Here is a 20248-nt window from a genome sequence, read left to right as displayed (position 1 = left end):
AAATGCGTTTCCTTTATCATCAACTTTGTCCTGATTTGAGTAAATTTCACTAGCAGTGATGTAATACAAAGCAGAGGCACGGTTGTGTGTTTCAGTATTTGACTGGCTAAGTACTAGATAAATGCTCCACACCTACAGCAAACAATTCTTCATTGATTTTCATAACAGTTTGTGTCTTGAACTTCAGGGCTTTGTTTTATAAGCTCTATTCATTTATCATGTTTTGGCATAGAGTTTAGTTGAATATTTTTTCCTTAAATACAAAATTAAGCAAAAATACAGTTTATTGGTGTTGCACAATTTAAGAAGTGCTGGAGTTATCTGATGCTTGCAGGAACACTGAGACTATCCTAATTGGCAGTAAATACATTGTGAAATCAGTTAAGACTCAGAACCTCAAGCCCATAAGAGAATAGAGCTCTATACTGTATCTGACTGGACACTGAAGACTTGAGAGTAGCTTGTTTTCTAGAACAAGTACACAGTTTGACTGTCAGAAAGAAAATTGTTTCCAAAGCATTCCTGAAAAGGGATGTTATGTTGGCTTAGTTCCTGGTGACAACTGTCTGGTTGATTCATGGTGCTTTGATAGACCATATGTATATTTAAAAGCTGGGAGTGGTATGTGACAAGTGAATTGCTGTTAAGGTGGATGTATTCTAGAGCGATTCTCACTGCTGCCTCTTGAAATAGGTGCTTGGTTGAGAAAAAAAATGGTTTCTGAGTTATATCTGGGAGCCTTTTAAAGACTCCAGAAGTATTTGATGCTTGACAATATACCATGACTTTTTACTTTACTTTTCATTTATACATATAGAATAGTAAAAATAACATCTTCCATTTTAAAGGCCCTTCTCTAAACCCAAAGAACTTCATAAGTGTTAGACATTTAATTCTTCCATAGCTGTAACATGGTTATATAACCTACTTCAGAATTAATTCCTTAAGACCTATGAAGTGCTCTAGGAATGGACATTCAGAGTGATTTTTAAAATATTGTTATAGTAGCATGGAGAAAAGCCTTGGACTAAAATCTTACTCTGTCATCCCAAGCCAACCCCAATGCTGTACCATTCAGACCAGAGTTCCCTTTACATTATTTTGGGCAGAGAGATAGGGGCTACTTCTTTACATGAAGTCTTGAAATCATTAAAAGTTAAGTTAAAAAATAGTTCTAACAGTGAAATTCCTGAGGAGGAGTGAATCTCTTTTGCTTCTTTACCCTCTAAGAATTCTGGGATCCTCTTCCTTGAGGGACAGGGTAAGGGTGGGAAAGAGTTATGACACCAACAAGGACATGATTTAGCAGCCAACTTGAAGAGTTACTAGACAAGTCCTGGAGACTCAACATTCATCCTTCCATTCAATAAAAACATAATGAAAGCCAAATCTAGGCATTTTTATACTTCATACGCCTTTGGTTAATGTACTATATTTCCTTATGAGAAAAAATAATCAAAAGATAATCACCACTAAATTTTGCATGTTCCTAAATTTAAGTAATTGTCAAGTTTGTGCCATAAAACAGTGCCATAAGGAGTATATAACATGGTGCTGTGTGGGATGAAAAGAGGACCAATATATGTTCCCTCCTTTCAAGGGTGGAGACGGAGACTTTTTCAATTAACATGTACATTTTCCAAAGTGAGGTCTCTAAGGTTTTGGGTCTCCTCAGTATATGAAGGTCCCAGCATTATCCAAACTTTGAGCCCTTCAAAAGAAAGGGTGGATATTATGTACTAATGGATTTAAAATACCCCAGTTATAGCCCTCAATGCCCTCACACATTTACAAATACCCAGTGGAGATGGTAACCTACCCCCCACCCCCTTCTCCCTTTTGAGAACCACAATTCCTTCCCATTGTACTTGAAATAAAATCCAAACTCCTTATAGGCCTCTAATACGCTAAATAATTTGGTTTCTTCCTACCTCCTTGACAATTTTTCCCACACTCACAGTGCTCTTTATTCCAGATGTTTAATCTTTCTATTCCTCAAACACACCAAGCTCTTTCTGTATCAGGGTGTTTGCACTTGCCTTCTCTCCATCTGGAGTATTCTTTCCCCAATCTTCATCTGACTGGCTCCTTATCACTCAGGATTTGGCTCAAATGTCACTTTCTCAAAGAGACTATCTCAGATTAACTCAGTTAACATTCTCCTTCATTAACCTATTTACTTAATAGCACTTAACAGTTTATCTTTCCCACTAGAATAAATTCTTTGAGAGTAATGACACCTTTACTCCCTTTTGTTTCTTAGTGTTACTGTGGATTCAGTCTAAATTTGATATTTCTTTCAGCATGTCTACGGACTTTTAGGAAGGGGAGCGTCAAATGTAGGCATTTATTACCACCTTAAACCTGAAGTCCCAGCTTGTTTGGGGAAGGGTTTATTTTGCTCAAAGGTATCTGTCAAGAAAGCCTTGTGAACTGCAATGTAACAGATTTGCCTTGTCAACACATAACTCAAGTTAAAACAATGCTGTAGGGAACTTGTTTACAACTTTGACACAAAACAGCTTTGAAGACAGAAGACTACTCAAATTATTTCTGGCTGATCATTTCCCCTACAAAGCATATGACTTATTAAATCTCAAAATTTTTAACCCCATTCATAACTAGGCCAGCCTAAACTAATATGTGAAATCCATTTATCAGCAACTTGTCCCACTAAGAGAAATGGCATTTGATAATATCTAATAATGTCAATATATGTATTGACTTAGTTTCTGGTCTATAAAATATCACCAGTGGCAGAGTTTTGAGTGATAGCACTATGGTAGATGGCAGAATAACCAGAGATCAGACTATTTCAGTTTGGGATGGGACTCATCCTTGCAGCTAAGTTTACCAATATATTCTAGTTTTATATTGCTTTCCCTTTAGATCACTATATTAGTTAAGATGATTTTGTCTACGGTAATAAAAAATCCAATGTAAAGGGTCTTAAACAGTAGAGTTTTATTGGCCGAGGTAACAAAAAAATTAAAGGCAGGAAAGTGATCAAGTTTGGTTCAGTCAGGGCTAATTTTTCGGCTGTGGCCTCCTCTATGTATTGGCTTTATCCCCATGCTGGTAGCTAGAGAGGTGCAGCAATTGCAGGCCTCCCAAGTACATAGGACATTTATCTCTTCAAACTTAAGAGAAAGCATCTTTTGTCAAAGCCCCTGTAATACTGCTGTTGCTTTTCACTTGCCTATATTGGGTCACATGCAATTCCTGGGCCAATTCCTATGGTCAGAGTAATACTACGCCTTAATAAGCTTAGAGCCAGGTTCCGTGAACAATTTTTGTAAGGAAAATGGCATTACACTCACTGGTAGTTTCCAAACAGTAGGTCATGGAGTGGATCATGAAGTTAATCTTTGAGTCTTCATCGTTTAAAAAATTAAATATATTTGGGATTACACTGCACATATGAAGGACTGGTACTGTTTTATGAAACTTTGGTGCTCATACATGCCCACGCCTAGATTATAATGTAAAGTCTGTTTCCAATTGTGAATTGGGGTCAAAAAACTATCTCAGACAAAGCAAGTCCACTCCTAAACCTGGAGATGGGTCTGCTTTTACTTAAGTACATGGATTATGTAGGGGAAAAGTGGATACCTGAGAGAAAATCAGGGTACAATTTGGGAGAATAGGTGCTGGGGAATAGTAATTTCCACTGCAACCTGCCTGATGCTTGAATTAGTTCTTAAGCTATACTAGATTCCAACAGTCATAACCAAACATATTTTTGCTTTTAAATGTATATCTCCCTTTCAGAAAAAGTACTTCATTCCTTTCATCCAGTAAACATCCACAATGGGGCAATTTATAACTTTTATCATTTGGTGTTGGAAAATATTATGGTAAAAAAGACTCATTTAAAAAGCTTGGCTTATCAGAATTCCCTTGCTGTCCAGTGGTTAGGACTCTGTGCTGACACTGCAGGCAACACAGATTTGATACGTGGTCAGGGAATTAAGATCCTGCAAGCTGTGTGGCATGGCCAAAAAAATTAAAAAAAAAAAAAAAAAAAGCTGGTCTTAAACAACAATGTCCTACTGTCTAGCACAGGGAACTATATTCAATATCCTATGATAAACCATAATAGAAAATAATTTGGAAAAGAATGTATATGTATGTATAACTGAGTCATTTTGCTGTACAGCAAAACTTGATACAACATTGTAAATCAACTATACTTCAATTGAAAACAAACAAAACTTGGCTTCCAAGGGGAAAAAAACCACATATTTCAAATAACTGAGCACCCTAATCTTTATTTAGGATAAAATTTTTATCTTATTTGACAAGAATATTAGAGCTCATTCTAGTTCAACCCCTTTCATTTGGTAAGTGAAGAAACTAAGGTCAAGAGAGGATGAACTTATTTATCTAAGGCAGTTAATCAGTTGCAGAACACAAGTCTCTTGATAGCTGCTTCAGAATTCTTTCCACTGTTACTAATTAACAGTGAAGTTATTACCAACTTTAAAAAATGGAAGTAAATAACATGCATAAGTTCCAGGGGCACCTAGATTTACATAGCTGATGGATCCTTACAAGAGCTGCAGGTGAATTATTTTTGGAGAGTAAAACTGCATTTTTAAGGAAACAGGGGAGCTTATTAAAGAAATGCTGCTTTGGGGAGTCAAAAAGATATTTGTACTCCCATGTTCACAGCAGTATTATTCACAGTAGCCAAAGACAGATATAATCGAAGTGTCCACTGATGGATGAATAGATAAACAAAATGTACACACACACACACACACACACACACACACGGGAATACTATTCAGCTTTAAAAAGAGGAAATTCTGACACATGCTACAACATAGATAAACCTAGAGGGCATTATATGCTGAGTGAGATAAGCCAGACTTAAAAGGACAAATACTGTATGATTCCACTCTCAGTCCCTAGAGTAGCCAAATTCATAGAGACAGAAAGTAAGAATAATGAGTGCCAGGGACAAGGGGAGGGAAACGCAGGGTTAGCGTTTAATGGGGACAGTCTCAGTATGAGAAGATGAAAAAGTTCTGGAGACAGAGGATGGTGATGGTTGCACAACACTGTGAATGTCCTTAATGCCACTGAACTGTATACTTAAAAGTGGTTAAAATGGTACATTTTGTGTAATGTATTATTTTCCTACAATTAAAAACAAAAAACAAAACCTTGTACAGAGTAAAAAAAGAAAAAAATACTGCCTTTGAAGTCTCTGAAAGACAAAGAATAGTTACTGCCTTATCTAAGTGAGGCCAAGGATTTTAAAGCTAGTTTTCATAATGTTATAGTATGAATTATATTTCCCCTTAATACTTTCAAGTTAGGGAATTCAATTCACTGAGCACTTGTAGTATGATTATTTGCTAAATTCTATGAATGATCCAAAAGTCTATGCTACAAGAGATTACAATTTGTGTGTTTATATATGTGTGATACAAGGGCAAGACTGACATAGGAAAAAATCCTCATTAAGAAATCAAGGCAAAAAATAATAAATAAAAAAAAAGAAATCAAGGCAGGTGGAAGGTGGGTGGGGGAGGGAAGGACTGGGAGTTTGGGATTAGCAGATGCAAACTATTATGTATAGGATGGATAAACAAGGTCCTATTTTATAGCACAGGAAACTATATTCAATATCCTGTGATAAATCATAATGGAAAAGAATATCAAAAAGAATATATATATATAACTGAATCACAAATCAACACAACACTGTGAATCAACTATACTTCAATAAAATTTTTTTAAAAAGACAAAAAAAGATCAAGGCAATTACACTTGACCCTCGAACACGAAGGGTCAGTGGTGTCAACCCTCCATGAAGTTGAAAATCCGCATATAACTTATAGTCAGCCCTCCCGACCCGCAGATCTAACTATCCATGGATCATGTGAGTACTATATAATTTACTACTGAAAAAAATCTGGGTATAAGTGGACCCATGCAGTTCAAACCTGTGTTGTTTAAGGGTCAACTGTACTTGAAATATAGGGATTAAAAGTGGGATAATATACATATAATATTGTACACTGGCTATATCACAATAAAACAAAACAAAAACCCCAAAGTGATGAAAAGAGATTCCTGATATCATCTCAACACAGATCCAATCATCCCTGAGGCTACTGCGAACACTGACCAATAAGTAAACTTTCTGACCTGAGTAAGTTTGATTTGGGTTCCTATAAATTACAGTTGAGAGCCTTGACTAATACAAGAAACATCTGTGGTTCCTATTTTTCTTTAATGAGAATGTGGATCCAATTAAATTAATTTCAGAAACAGGCAAAAAAAAAAAAGTGTGAGAGCCCTTTTGGGTTAGACACATTACAGGATATACTGTTACATGCAGGCAGAAAGGGTAGCTGTCATTTGAGGTTGCCATGTTAATTTAGCCCCCAAATGTCTCCTGCAATATTAAGTAGAATGCCGCCCATTCCTTCCTTTAGTTTTCTCTTTTGTGTGAAGGGGTTTGTCAGGCTTCCCTCTAGTTCCAGATACAGCCTCTATTATTTGGAGCCTTAGGGAGTATTGACAGAAGGGTAACCAAAGGGTTTTGGAGGTACAAAAGAAAGGGATTCCAAGTGCTCAAGACTCACTTTGCTTTGGTTTTATTTAAGGAAGGTTGATTCTGAAGTGCAGGTAGAGTTTCAACATAAAGGATAAGAATCTCCTCTTCTGGGATTCAGTCACAGTAAATACAGTGGGTTAGGGTAACACAGAAGTTGCTGTCTGGAACTAGACTTGCCCATCATCCAGCAGGTACAAGACCCACCTTTAGGTATAAAAGTCTATTTTCACTAGCCATACACAGTACCCATAGGTTAGTTCTGACAGGTTATAGAACAGGTCAGTAGTTGACATCAAGAACCACATCGGCTAGTGCTGGCATTAAACAGGTCTAGTAGCAATTAGCAGGGTCTCAGTCAAGACTTGCGTTTAAATGCAGAAAACTAGACTCTCAGTAGGAGTGGTTAGGGGTAAAGGACTAGAAAGCTAGAGGTCTTATATCTCAAGAGGCTGACATCCTGGACAGATGACCCAAGCACAGACTCAGGCTCAGCAATCACACAGGGAGTCTGGTTACCACACTTGAGGAACCAGCCAAATGTATACATCAAGGGACTGTGCATACTTCTCAAAATAGGATACATTTAGTTCTGGGATTAGCTGACAAAAAGTACTGCATGTATGAATAATTCTGATGAATCTTTTTGGAGAATTAATTTTACTTGATAGAAATTTAATCCCTCTGTCACATACTTTTATATTAAAACAAGCAGTCATGCTTTGAAGTAGATGACTATTTTGGATGAATTTAGAAAAGAAAACAGCAGATTTCAAAGAAATGCCCACACTTCAGTAGGGAGTTTTAGCTATACTCCCAAGTCATTTTTTGATGCTCTTATAGAAGTTTGAAAGGCAGTGATGGCGAATGTACTGTCAGAAAAGACCATTTTAAACTAAGTTCTGCTACTTACTGTGTGACCTCGGGCAAATTAAAAAGTTACCTAATCCCACAGGATTGTTGAGAAGATTACTGATAACATACAAGCATCTAGTAGAGTAACTGACAAGTAAATAAGGTGCTTAATAATGTGACAAAGGAGAGAAAAACCTGGGCTAAAAATACTTAATCTTGCCGCCTCAGATTAGGTCAGGTCCTATAGCCTGGAGAGCTGTTGGGTCTCCACAGAGAATAAAAACTCAGACTGGAAGTGTGAGTGTGGAGTGAGGTTTGACTGGGACATGGTTGGATATGGCAGGGAACTAATATAAGTCACTTATCTAGTCCCGACTACCCACTGTTAGATTTATATACATATTCATCTTAGTAACTCTTCAAAGAAAGCATAATTACAACTTTACAAATGAGATAATAGGTTCAAGAAGGCTCAAACTGCCCAAAGTTAAGGAGCCAGTTAGGGAATTCCCTGGCGGTCCAATGCTTAGCACTCCAAGCTTTTCACGGCTGAGGGGCTGGGTTCAGGCTCTGGTGGGGGAACGAAAATCCCACAGGCTCCTCAGGATGGCCAAAACAAAACAAAACACAAACAAAAAATGCTAGTTAAGCAGAGGAGCAGGTACCTAAGCCTAGTCATTCTATCACATTCTGTCTTAGGGAGGGGAGGTACTCCTCTTCCCCAAAATGGGAAATAGGTTTGAATACGTGAGGTTAAATAATGTCTATCTAGTAGTTAGATAGTAGCTCTTGACTATAGGAATAACACAAAACCTATTTAACCCTGAGTTGTGACCTGTGTTGTGTGATATGACATGGAAGAGAAGACTAGAGGCAGGAAAGTCAGACAGAAACCTTTCACAGTATTCTAAGAATACATTGATAGGGGTTTTAAGTCCAATCATCTTCGAGTACAGTAAGACCTCATTAATTTAGACTACAGTATATGGAATTGGCAATAATCTATACAGGAAATGAGAAACAAAAATCTGAAAATGTTTCTCCCTCCACCTCCTGCAGTAGTTCAGCTTGAATCAAACCTCTGACGTTCCCCAGTAACTTCTGCCTAATGGCCACACTAAATTCCAGGTAATGGAATAACTGAGCCAAAACCACACAGGGTAGCATTCTATACATGATAATATACAAATATAAGCTACCATGCCCTCTTCAATTTTTCACTGGTTCACCTTCACCAACACTTTTTCCTTTATAGCATTCACTATAGTAAGGTCTTCTGCCAGATAATGGAGACACAGAGCTGGGTAAGACCATGTAACAGCTCAGTCCAGTAACACTGGGAATCATGAGACCACCAAGCAGTTCACAGTTGAGACACACACAAAAAACAGGGCCAAATAGAAAGATACAGAGAATGAAAGTACCAAAGATAAATTAAGTCAAAGGGTTGAAAAGCAAATAGGAGTCTGTCAGGAAGCAAGAAAGAATGGCCTTTTAAGACTTGAAAGCATGAAACAGTGACATGTTTAGGCAAGAAGGTCCCTGTGATTGGAGGGTTACAGAATGGCATGGTTAGAGAGATTGGGAGCAATTAGATCCTGAAAAGATATGTCATGCTGAGAAACTGGGACTTTTTCTTGTGAATCAATGTTTCCCACAGTCATGACCATGGAATCCTTTAAAATTACAACATGAAGAAGAAATACCAAAAGTAGTGTGTTTAAAATTGTAATTCTTTACCTTTCTTAAAATCTAAAAAGTATAAAAAATTTGAATTTTTTTTAAAACCCCAAGATACCATCAGTGAAGTAAACCATCTTTTATTTTCATTTCATATTTGGTTATCAAGAGGCATGCAAAACCCTCTAATTTTAATGAGAACAGTGTTTTTGTGTCTTTTTATCACATATCCGCTTAATATTAGGTGTAATGTTGCTAAGTCGGATCCGCATATGAGGTGCAGCATCAAGTCTTTTCCTGTATTTCGTTTTTGTTGCAGCATAATATGAAAAGCCTGTCTCACACAGGTGCATTGTAGCAAAAGGAAGAAGTACACGAACTGCCCGTCTTGCAACACTTGGGTACTCCTGAATTAGGCTACTCCAAAAATCATTTAGTGAAAGTTCACTGAAATTTTGTTTCACTTGAGAATCAGATGTTAAATCAATCAGGCTCTCGTAGTCCCGCGCTACTAATGAGACTGGTTTAACAGTAACTGTAAATGGATTTCTAACCCAAGCATTATTGTCATTTGTTACAGGAAAATATTTTAACAGAGTACAGCGCAAACCCCTTAGGTGCTGCACAATGGCACCGCAAATATCTTTATCAACTGTAGAATTAATTTCAGTCAAAAAGTCACTAAGTGTAGCAAAACAATCAAAGTTTTCTTCTTCGACAGATGAGGCCCAAAATTCCAATTTTCTTAACAATGATGACATTTTATCAAATACTGTAAAAACTGTCACATTTTTTCCTTGCATTGACAGATTAACCTCATTTAATTTAGTAAAAATATCTGCAAGATATGCAAGTCTTAGCAGCCAAGATGAATTTGTTAAACAATCAGATAGTCGAAAAGCAGAATCCATGAAAACCAACAGTTCACGACGAAGCTCAAAAAGTCGTACTAGAACTTTACCTCGGGAAAGCCACCTCACCTCTGTGTTTAGAAGAAGTGCTGTGTGCTGGGCACCCATTTCTTCACATAAAATTTTTAGTAGTCTGGATTGATGTGGTCGAGCTTTAATATAATTGATGATTTGTACGGCCTGATCTAGCACATTTTTCAGAGATGTAGGCATTGTTTTAACTGCTAGTGCATGTCTGTATAACAGGCAGTGACTACTGGTGCTTTCGGGAGCCACATATTTAATCAAGGTGACAGCCTCAGCGATTTTCCCATCCATTGCCCTAGAAGCATCACTACAAACATCAACACATTTTTCCCATTCAATTTCATGTTTCTGCATAAAACTGTTGATGCAATTGAAAATTTCTTCACCAGTGGCATTACTCTGCAAAGATTCACATAAGAGTAGGTCTTCCTCAATAGACTTATTAAACCTGTAACGAACAAACACAAGCAGCACAGCAAGTCCTGAAACATCAGCTGATTCGTCTAGTTGCAGTGAAAACCCATCACAAATTTTCAGTCTACAAACAAGCTCTTCTTCAATGTCAGCAGCTAGATCCTTAATTCGACGTGCAACAGTACTGTTTGATAGTTGTACTGCATCTATTTTTTTACTATACTGTTCATCAAACATCCGCATCACGACATCTTTTGCACAAGGCTTGATAAGCAATTCTCCAATAGTATGAGCCTCTCCACTCAGGGCTATATGGTAACTTACATTGTATGATGCTTCTGTAGCACTTTCATTATCTGTATTGACAATTTTAGGTGCTGGGGGTTTATTATTTTCAGGTGAATCAAGATGTTGCTTGAAAAAGCTTATGTCTTTGTCTTTATATGCAGCATGTTTAGTTTCCAAATGTCTTCGAAGCTTACTAGGGGCCAAAGAGCTATTTGATAAAATTTTCTTACATAATACACACTGAGCATGAGGTGCATCTCTATTTCCAAAGTAAGTAAATCCAAAAGACAAATAACTTTCATCATATTTTCTTCTTTTTGGTTTCTTACTAAATGTTGTTATTTTGTTGGAATTGGACATAAATTTGACCCTGGAAAGCTCACCTTCTGAATTTTTAGAAACTGAAGGCTGCAACTGCTCATCTTCACTTTGTAATATTCCAACCTTTTGATCATTTGATTCAGACACAATTTGATAACAAAAAGATTCTACTTCTTGTTTAAGACTTCCTTGTTTCAGCAACAGATCCATAGGCAATGAATTTGTGGTACAAAACATGGTTAATTTAGAATAAACATTGAGTATCACAAATGTGTTGAAACTGTAAGACAGGATACATAGAAGATGAGCAATCATCAAAGAGATGATATATAGCAACACATCAGTTAATTTGTAAATGCTGCCTATGCATCAACGCGCAGATGGAACATCACACGTTCGTGTATCAGGTGATCTCTCATTCCACTTCCTGGTGCTCTCAGGTATGGCACACCTTTTCTTAAAGGTAGATTATCACATAAAAATAAAAGCTATAGAAATGAGTTTAGCAGTCTTAAACTTATATTTTAATATAAATTATAAAGAAGAAACTATTGTTAGCATTGATCTTTTTCTCACAACGCTTATTAACTTAGATAACATTAATATTCTATAAAACACAGTTTGGGAACCACTGGACTAAGAAATAATGAAGAGTTTATAAATGTATTTTTAAGGAAGGGACCTTGAGGTCCCGTGGCAGGGGTGGCAAACTTTTCCTGTAAAGTACCATACGGTAAATGTTTTTTTACTTGATGGGCTGTATGGTCTCTGTTGCAACTACTCAACTTTGTAGTTGCAGCATGGCAGCAGCCATAGACAATATGTTAAAGAATGGGCACAGTTGTGTTCCCATAAATCTCTATTTACAAAAACAGCATGGGGCCATAATTTACGAACCCCTTTCATGGTATACAGTACTTTGGAATCTCTTTTAGCTTTCTGATGTCTACTGCCATCAGATACATTCATCATTGACACCGTCATACAGCTTAAGGCTCCTTTCTGGGCTAGCAATTATTCTGATGAGGTATGTCAAAAAAACACACAAACAGTTCAAAGTTTTGCAAGACACAGAATTCTGTTGTATCTAAATACTGTAAGTTAACACTGAAAAATGTAAACCAAAAGTTAGCTACTATTTCTCTGGACTTAAAATTACATAAATATTTATATTATCCAAAATAAGACTCATTCAAAATAATGCATATATTTTACTGATTACTCTGCATCCCATTATTCTTTAGATGAAGGCTTAACGAGGACCTAAAGAAAACATAAACTCTCATTTTAATAGGTTTAGTCCTCATATAATAGTTTTTTTAAAAGCATAATTACATGGAAGGGTAATGCGAATTTCAGGACCTCTAAAGAATACGAGCTTTTTAAGTTAAGGCATTCAAATTTAGTGTCTATCTAAATATAGCTACTTTTGATTTAAACTTTATGATTTGGCTCAGAGTAAGCTCTGAAGTCTCATGTTAGATCCTGAATCAAAATGGTTTTCCTAGTAACAGCTAGAGGGGTAAGATACCTGAAATGAGGAGCACTCCCTTCTGCAATCACTCTCTCCACCTTGGCAGCTTGAAATGCAGACTCTTCAAAAAAAATAAAATTAAGGGATAGGGTGGAAGGGGAGTAACCAAAAGCCTAGAATGAGAAAAATTAAAATTAGACACTGCAAATGCAGAACTAACCACAGACCTCTAAGATGACCATTCTTTACAATTTATTTTAGAGCCAGGCAGTGCAAATGATTCTTCACTGCAATGCAGACCTTAGACTGAAATAGAAGATGCCTAACAGTAAAAACGCTAATATTTTCGTCCTGTTTAATACCCTGGTAATTTCATTGTTTTCAAATGCTCTCCCACCCACCGACTTCATAGAAAGACATTAAAAACTCTCAGAAACTAAACCTAACTTTTTAAAGTACAGCCACACCTTAATGTCTCTAAAACTAAGCACTGAAAGTAATCTAAAATGGAATTATACATGGAAGGGTTACTTGAACTACACTTTTTGTTATAACCACTCCTGTCTCAACAACCAAGCTCCTTAAGGTTACTGATGTTTATTGAGTGATCACTGTTTACTATGTGCCAGTAACTGCTAAATCCTTGGCAGATTAGCCTATTTAATCCTCAAAACAAACTGGAGAGTCTGGGACTACTACTACTAACTCCCCTTTAGCGATAAACAAATAGATACAGAGAGGTTAAGTCACCTGCTAAGTTAACATATCTGTGAAGAACTAAGAACAGAACCCAGAAAGTTCGACTGCAGAGCCCACGTGCCTGATCACTGCTCGTGTGTCCCTGAATCCTCTTAATTTACCAAGCACTAAAAAAAATCTGTTACCAGGAGCTGGATGGTGCAGAGAGAAATGACTTACGACGGGTTACAACTGCCAGAAAGTCGAGGGTCTCAAACTGGCAGCAGGAGAAAGCCCTACATTTTCACTATTGGGAGCAAAAGAGCAGACTGTCCTTCAACAGTCTTAAATGTGCTTTAGTTGCAGAGAACTTCGACGGGGCCGCTGGGTGACCTCAGAGTTTAGGAACCCTCTCTCTTACTGCTAGGGAAGGACACGACGGAGTGGAACGCTTTGTCTGCAGGGCCTCAGCGCCACTTTGTTTTAGAGGTGCTTCCCCGAATCTCTCGAGGACAAAGAAACTGGACTCCCTAGAGAGTAAAGTTTCTATTCGACTCCCTGAAAAGGGGTGGGGGAACCCTCATCTTTTGTCTCTTCCGGCTAAACTGACAGGTAGGTCCATCCATTCACCCCCGCCCCCCAGCCTCTGGCGGTTCCTGCTCTGAACAATACCCCTGGGGCAGGACGGCTGGGTAGGAGTGCAGTCCATTCATAAAGCCGAGGCAGGAGGTGGGCACGGACACCCCGGTCCAGCACCCAAGTGCTTTCGGAAACGGTCACCTCGATGGGCGGCCCGGCCAGCTATCCCTCGGCTCCTCCTCGTCACAGGTGCGCGCTGCCCGCCACAGCTGGGGGCTGGCTTCCTGTGGAAGTCCACCCTCGCCTACGGAACTCCCCTCGCGTCCCCGGGGCGGTCGCCTCGGCTAACAACCACAGGAAAACGTCTCAGCACCCGACACTATCTTTCTCCTTCATCTCCGTCAGGGATGGAGACAACGGTCTCGGCTGCGGCTGGGCTGCAGAGCAGCGCCGCGGTCCCCAGCTGCGCCTGCGGCCGCCATTTTACAGAGCTCACGGCAGCGGCCATTTCAGAGCGCACCACTCAGCCGCCGCGGCGGCTCTGGTCCTCACCTTCACCGAGGCCTGAACGGGGTCAAGAGCCAGTCGTCGCGGACTGGAAGGGAGAGGGGGGAAGGGAGGAAGGGGGGGGAATGAAAAACAAAACAGAGGGAAGGAGGATTCCGGGGGCCGGGCGATGCTCTCAGCTCAGGGATATCGCCTATGCCACCTCCATAGAGATCCGATTCGCGGCTGGCGCGGTCGCTCGTCTGAAGATAAATTTAGCACTCTGGGGCACCCGAACGTACTGTCTCCTTGAGCGACTTCACCGCCGCCCAATCAGCGCCGGAGTTGCTACCCGCCACCAATCCGCGCTGAGCAGTGGGGCGGAACCAAAAGAAGGGACCAAGCTCGGTTGAGGCGTGGCCCAGCCGCCGCCGCGGTTGATCAGGAATCGTGGGCTCGCGGAGGCTGAGCTGATGCCCGACGTGAAGCGACTGTTTTCAAACCTCCCAGAACCCAAGCTGCCCGGGCGTTTGTTTACAATGCAGAGTCCTGGGTGTTGCGAGATTGCATTTGTGATCCCGTAGGGCTGGACTGGCCTCGAGAAATCTGCATGCCTATAAACACTGGGGCTCTGGGCTGGTGGCGTTGATTTGAGCGGATTCGCTGTCTCGGCTGCTGGTCCTTTCACGTCCTCTTTGTTCCCCGAGCCGCACCCCAGGCCAGGGTTGCGCAACTGTCTCCTCTTTGCTTGGTTTTCCCATTGGAATCGGGCAGAGAACGCCCTTTCCCTTCGCGACCCTCCCCGATACTGGCGTGTTGGGGGCTGCTAGCAGGCAGAGCTGGGAACTGAGGCTGATCTTGCCGGGGCGCGGCTCTCGCCAGAGCTCTCGGGTGACCGCAGATGGGGTCGGTGTAGGAATATGTAGGCATAGCGGCGTCTCCGCAGTGTCAACGGGGAAGAGTCCGCTTCCTGTGTCTTTGCACCCCTCACTAGTGGCTCCCTCCGGGAGGAACGCCCATCGCTCTGGAGCACTCAGTCTGCTAGCTGTGGCATCGGGTGGAAGTTTAAGGCTAGTTCTCCCACGGCCCTCCCCTCTTTTTAAAAACAACACAGCAAAAGGCTTCGGGCTGCGTATTCCATTATTCCATTTTGTGTGAGATCCGTCGTGGCGACCTGCAGTCTGTTTTTCCAAACTGACATCTTAAAACGTGTACACTTCTTGGAGGGAATTTGTTAAAGTACGGGTAGCTTTGAACAGTGGGTCCCATTGTTTGCAACATTTTAGATTTTTGAGGCCCCGTAGAAATAGCCAAATGAAAGTTGGATCTTGTTTTCAGGCGCTACACCAATGACAGGAAATTCCCAACTTGTGGTCAAAAGCAAGGGAAGCTTTTGTTTTTCTTAAATACTCTCTTCTTTGATATGTGAATAAATTTCTTAGCCATTGAAAGACGCCTAACCCTTTATTTAACAGAATCTTCAGCAGGACTGAAATAGATGATGTCCTAGGACTGATAATAGATGCCAACATTTGGTCCTAAATGTTTTAAAGTCATTTCAACATCTTCAGAACTTTGCCATGTGGTAGGCTATTCATATGTCTTAATTATTATTTTAAAATTATTCCTGAGACTTCCTTGGTGATCCAGTAGTTAAGAATCCGCCTTCCAAGGCAGGGGATGTGGGTTTGAGCCCTGGTTGGGGAACTAAGAACCCACATGGGGAGGGGGAGGCAACTAAGCCCTCGTTTCACAACTACTGAGCAGGGGAGCCACAACTAGAGAGCCTGCATGCCGCAACTATGGAGCCCGCATGCTGCAAGTAGAGAGAAGCCCCCATACCTCATCGAAAGATCCTGCATGTCGCAAAAATCTGTGGAAGGTTGTCACTGACTGAGAGAAGTTTTCAGTTTGGCTTTATTTTTAAGTGATAGTCATTTGCTTAATCTTTTAAGCATTTGTAATAAATTAATCAATTAACAACAACAACAAAAAGATCCTGCATGTCACAATGAAGACCAGATGCATCAAGAAAGAAAGAAAGAAAGAAAAATAAAATAATTCCTGTTAAATCGGTTTCATTTGAGCTTTAACCACCAAAATCATTTCGGGGAAGGAGCACAATTTTATTTGAAGAGTGGACAATTTCATTTTGTAATTGCAGGAGTTGTCTGGCTTCGTAATAATATTGGAACAATAGCCCACATTTTCGTATGTTTTATATTTCAGAAAAGCGTTTTACATATATGCTCCCAATTTAATCTTCACACATCTGGTTTACATCTTCATGAACTGGGAAAATCCAAAACATTCAGCTGATAATGAATTCAACTGAAGTCAAGTCTAGGATTTAACCTAGATCCTAAAATATGAAGTCTGATAATTAAGGGGCTTGAAACGTAAGAACTTTTTCTGTAATTGCTTAGTCGATAAATTATTATAGAATGTTGGTTGCTGAGACAGATAAGAAAATATATAAGCAATGGAGAACTCAGATCAACTATGATAATGGGTAGCATTTATTGAATATACGGTATTGGCAGGGGCTGTTCTATCTACACACATTTTAATCTACTAGGTCATTTACTTTTTACAACCCTATCAGATGACTACACCTGTTTTACAGATAAGGAAATTGAGCACAGATTGGTAAATAAATTGCCCAAGTTCCCACAGCTAATTGTCGGCAGAGCCAAGATTAAGTGCAATGAGGTTGTGGGAACTACAAGCCACGTGTGTGTGGGCGGGGTATGCGTGTGCATATTTATATCAGGCAGAAAACGATTTCAAGTGATTACAGTAACATATTGGGTAAGCAGGTAGAACTTCGCCATTAAAAAGGAGCTCGGTTCGTTACTTGGGGCTCAAGTACAATCATCACAGGAAGTAGTAACAGGAATTTTGACGGATATCCCAATTTGCAGCCTTAGGTGCTGTCAGAGGTCTGAGATGGCCATTCCGTTCATATTGGTTGCATCAGTTAATTTTCATTGCGGTTAGGTTTGCCAAGAGCCGATGATGAGACAGGGAGCTCTGGAGTCAGTATTGCAGTTTGGAGCGTCCCATCCCACCCTTCAGAGTCCTCTCTCCCTCAGATAATATATGTCGGCCACGGGAAGGGCAGGACTGCAGCTGAGGCGGGCCCTGAATGTGCTGACAGCTGGAGGCCATCTTCTGATCACACTCCTGGCCCCTGAGCAGGGCAGCAAGTCCTTTCTCGAAGAAGGATCAGTGTGGCACATCTCCATGCCTGCCACAATGTGTCACCTTCAATATAAAGATGGTAAGTTAATACAGTTTTCATTATTTCTGTGAAAGTTAATAATTACTGCGGTGTTGTGTGCTTTGTGAACTTTTAAGATCTGTTGCGGGGGTGGGAGTTTAGGGGGTGGGAGGAGGGGGAATTGGATGAAGGCAGTCAAAAGGTACAAACTCCCAGTTATAAGATTAATAGTGCTAAGGATGCAATGTACCACATGATAAATATAGTTAGCACTGCTGTGTGTTATATATGACAGTTAAGAGAGTAAATCCTAAGGGTTCTCATCACAAGATACTTTTTTTTTCTATTTCTTTAATTTTGTATCTATATGAGATGATGGATGTTCACTAAACTTGTGATAATCACTTCATGATGTATGTAAATCAAATCATAATGTTGTACACTTTAAACTTATACAGTGCGGTATGTCAATTATATCTCAAAAAACTGGAAGAAAAAAATATGAAACATTTAAGAGAATTTTGTGACCATGGGTATGAGGTTGATTTATTGCTCTTAGATTTACAAGAGCTGTGTAAGTGCTTATAGAATTTCACTGGCTAGGTGTTAGATATATTACATTTGTAATTATAGTTTAAAATATCTAAGAAAATTTAAGTAATGGAGTATGCAAGTGATGTTAAATATTCAGGAAGTATTTAGTCTGTTAAGCTTGTGAATTAAATCATGGAGAGTAAGTGAAAGCGACTGTCCATATTTTTATGCAAAGATGATGAGATTTATAAATCGACTTAACAACATTTATAAATTGAGCTTTTTAGAGGCTTAAGAAATACAAGTTTGTAGTTTTCATGTCTTTTGTCTATTAAACAAATTAGTCATGTCAATCATCAGTTTTTATTGTAGCTTTTATGCACTCCCAGGACTTTCACTATTCCCTCCATGTTCAATGATTCTCAAAAATATGACATGAGCCCTGACTTCCCACTTGAACTTCAGTTCTAGATTTTCAAGTCTGTAGACTTTCTTTTTAAAAAAAATTTTTTTTTTCCCCTTTTTGGCTCCATTGGTTGGCATATGGTATCTTAGGTCCCCGACCAGGGATTGAACCCACACCCCCTGCCCTGGAAGTGTGGGGTGTTAACCACTGGACTGCCTGGGAAATCCCATCAAGTCTATAGACTTTCTATCTGAATACATACCAACTGCTCAGATGCAGCATGTTCAGAACTGTACTAAATCTCTCCTAATACTTGTACTTTCTCAATGACTTCCTTTTTGTCAAAGATTTTATTATTATTTTAATATCCCAAACTAGCAAGCTTTCGGAGTCAATTGTCACTCATGACTCATCCTTGTATTCCATATATACACTTTTTTCAAGTTCACGGCAGTGGAAGTGCTAGGTGGGAAGCGAAGCGAGGGAGGCCTGGACTGTCTGGCGCTCCCTTCTTCAGCTAGTGGATATGTGAAGTGTAGGTTAGTTGTTCTGGCTTAAATGCCCAAGTTTAGGGTATTCATTTTGTTGTTGACTGAAATGCCAGGGGATGGGGTTATTTATGGTGTTTTTAATTTTAATTTTTATCCCCGTAATACAAGCATAAAGTTCAAAAATTCAAGTAGCACTAAAAGAATTATAAGCAACAACAAAAGAAATGCCTTTGCCCCTCCTTCGGTTGCAACCACTTGTAACATTTTATTCCATTCCTTTTGGTGTTTAGCTCTATATTTCTCATTGAATGTGTGTATAATGTTATTTGTTCACACATGACCCATTATAGTTCTGACTCCAAATCTACTTAACCTAAAATCTATAAAGCCCCTCAGCTTATTGGCTCAGTCCTTCAATGTCCCAATCCAAAAATCCCGAGAGAGGAATCTGGTCCCAAATTGTGTTTTCATCAGGTCACCCACCCCTGGCCAACCTTGAGTGGGCTGCTCTTGAGTCCCTACTTGGAACTGTTTTCAGGAGTGGAGTATGATGTGTGGGTGCTCTGGACTGGCTCTAATAACTCGGTGTCTGAGTGTAGCTGAGGTCACAGATGAATGTACTCAGCTCAATTACAACTCTCCTCTAGCGAACCTTATTGCTTGAGGCTACAAACCTAGACACCACGTGTCCCAGAAGTCCTTACAGCTTGGATTCATAAAATGTAGTTTCTGTAAAACAGATGTAACTTAGCAAGTTAAAAGTGAACATTCTGGGGTGGAGGCTGTATTTCTGCCACTTGTGTTACTTCCACTGGCACATGGTGGTTTTTCTGGGACATCTCTAGTGGAGGTCCAGCATTCAGTCCCTAAATTTCATGAGTGATGCGCGACGGAGAGCAAGGACTCCATTTTGCTGATTCAGATTATGACAGAGTCAGCAGCTATGGAGAGGGCTTCCTTATTCCCCACCTTCATAAGTGTGGCAGAAGCATGGTGCCCACATTGGGCCAGTTCTATAATACAGTTCTGGAAGTCATGCCTGAAAGTGCAGCCTCAACTCTGTTCTACTAGCCCTTTCAGTGATTTAATAAATCCCTAATTTCTCCTAGTAAATTCCTTTCTGTTTAAATTAGCCAGAGTGAAATCTGTTATTTACAATTGTATTCTAATGCACCTTTCAAACATGTTCTGTAAATATTTGTTCAACAATTATTTGATGGGGGCAATGAGAAACTTAATTTTCAATTAAAATTATAGACAGATCCCTAAGCAGTGTCAGTGTTTTGAAACAATCTGGCAATATATTTTAC

At 39.6% G+C, this 20248-nt stretch overlaps 1 protein-coding gene across 7 annotated transcripts; it reads right to left on the bottom strand.

Annotated features, from left to right (window-relative positions):
- Window positions 1-9230: 9230 nt before the first annotated feature.
- ZBED5 (zinc finger BED-type containing 5) lies at window positions 9231-14645 on the bottom strand. 7 transcript variants are annotated; one of them, XM_057750485.1, is made up of 3 exons: window positions 13460-14645; window positions 12599-12662; window positions 9231-11523 (listed from the first exon to the last, which is right to left on the bottom strand). In XM_057750485.1, the coding sequence occupies exon 3, from the start codon at window positions 11380-11382 to the stop codon at window positions 9298-9300; it is 2085 nt and encodes a 694-aa protein (XP_057606468.1). In that variant the 5' UTR covers window positions 11383-11523; window positions 12599-12662; window positions 13460-14645; the 3' UTR covers window positions 9231-9297. The 7 variants fall into 7 exon arrangements, with proteins under 7 accessions (XP_057606468.1, XP_057606463.1, XP_057606470.1 ...); XM_057750480.1 differs by having other exon boundaries at window positions 12599-12714; window positions 14351-14645; XM_057750487.1 differs by having other exon boundaries at window positions 9231-11555; window positions 14351-14645.
- Between the last annotated feature and the right edge of the window lie 5603 nt (window positions 14646-20248).

This window comes from Hippopotamus amphibius, chromosome 9 (genome assembly GCF_030028045.1).
Source record: "Hippopotamus amphibius kiboko isolate mHipAmp2 chromosome 9, mHipAmp2.hap2, whole genome shotgun sequence".
Classification (NCBI taxonomy): domain Eukaryota; kingdom Metazoa; phylum Chordata; class Mammalia; order Artiodactyla; family Hippopotamidae; genus Hippopotamus; species Hippopotamus amphibius.
This window is presented reverse-complemented; position numbering and strand designations above follow the sequence as displayed.

What these genes read in the sequence shown, in the direction of transcription:
- ZBED5 (XM_057750483.1), bottom strand. Translation starts at nt 11,382, where the DNA reads ATGATTGCTCATCTTCTATGTATCCTGTCTTACAGTTTCAACACATTT.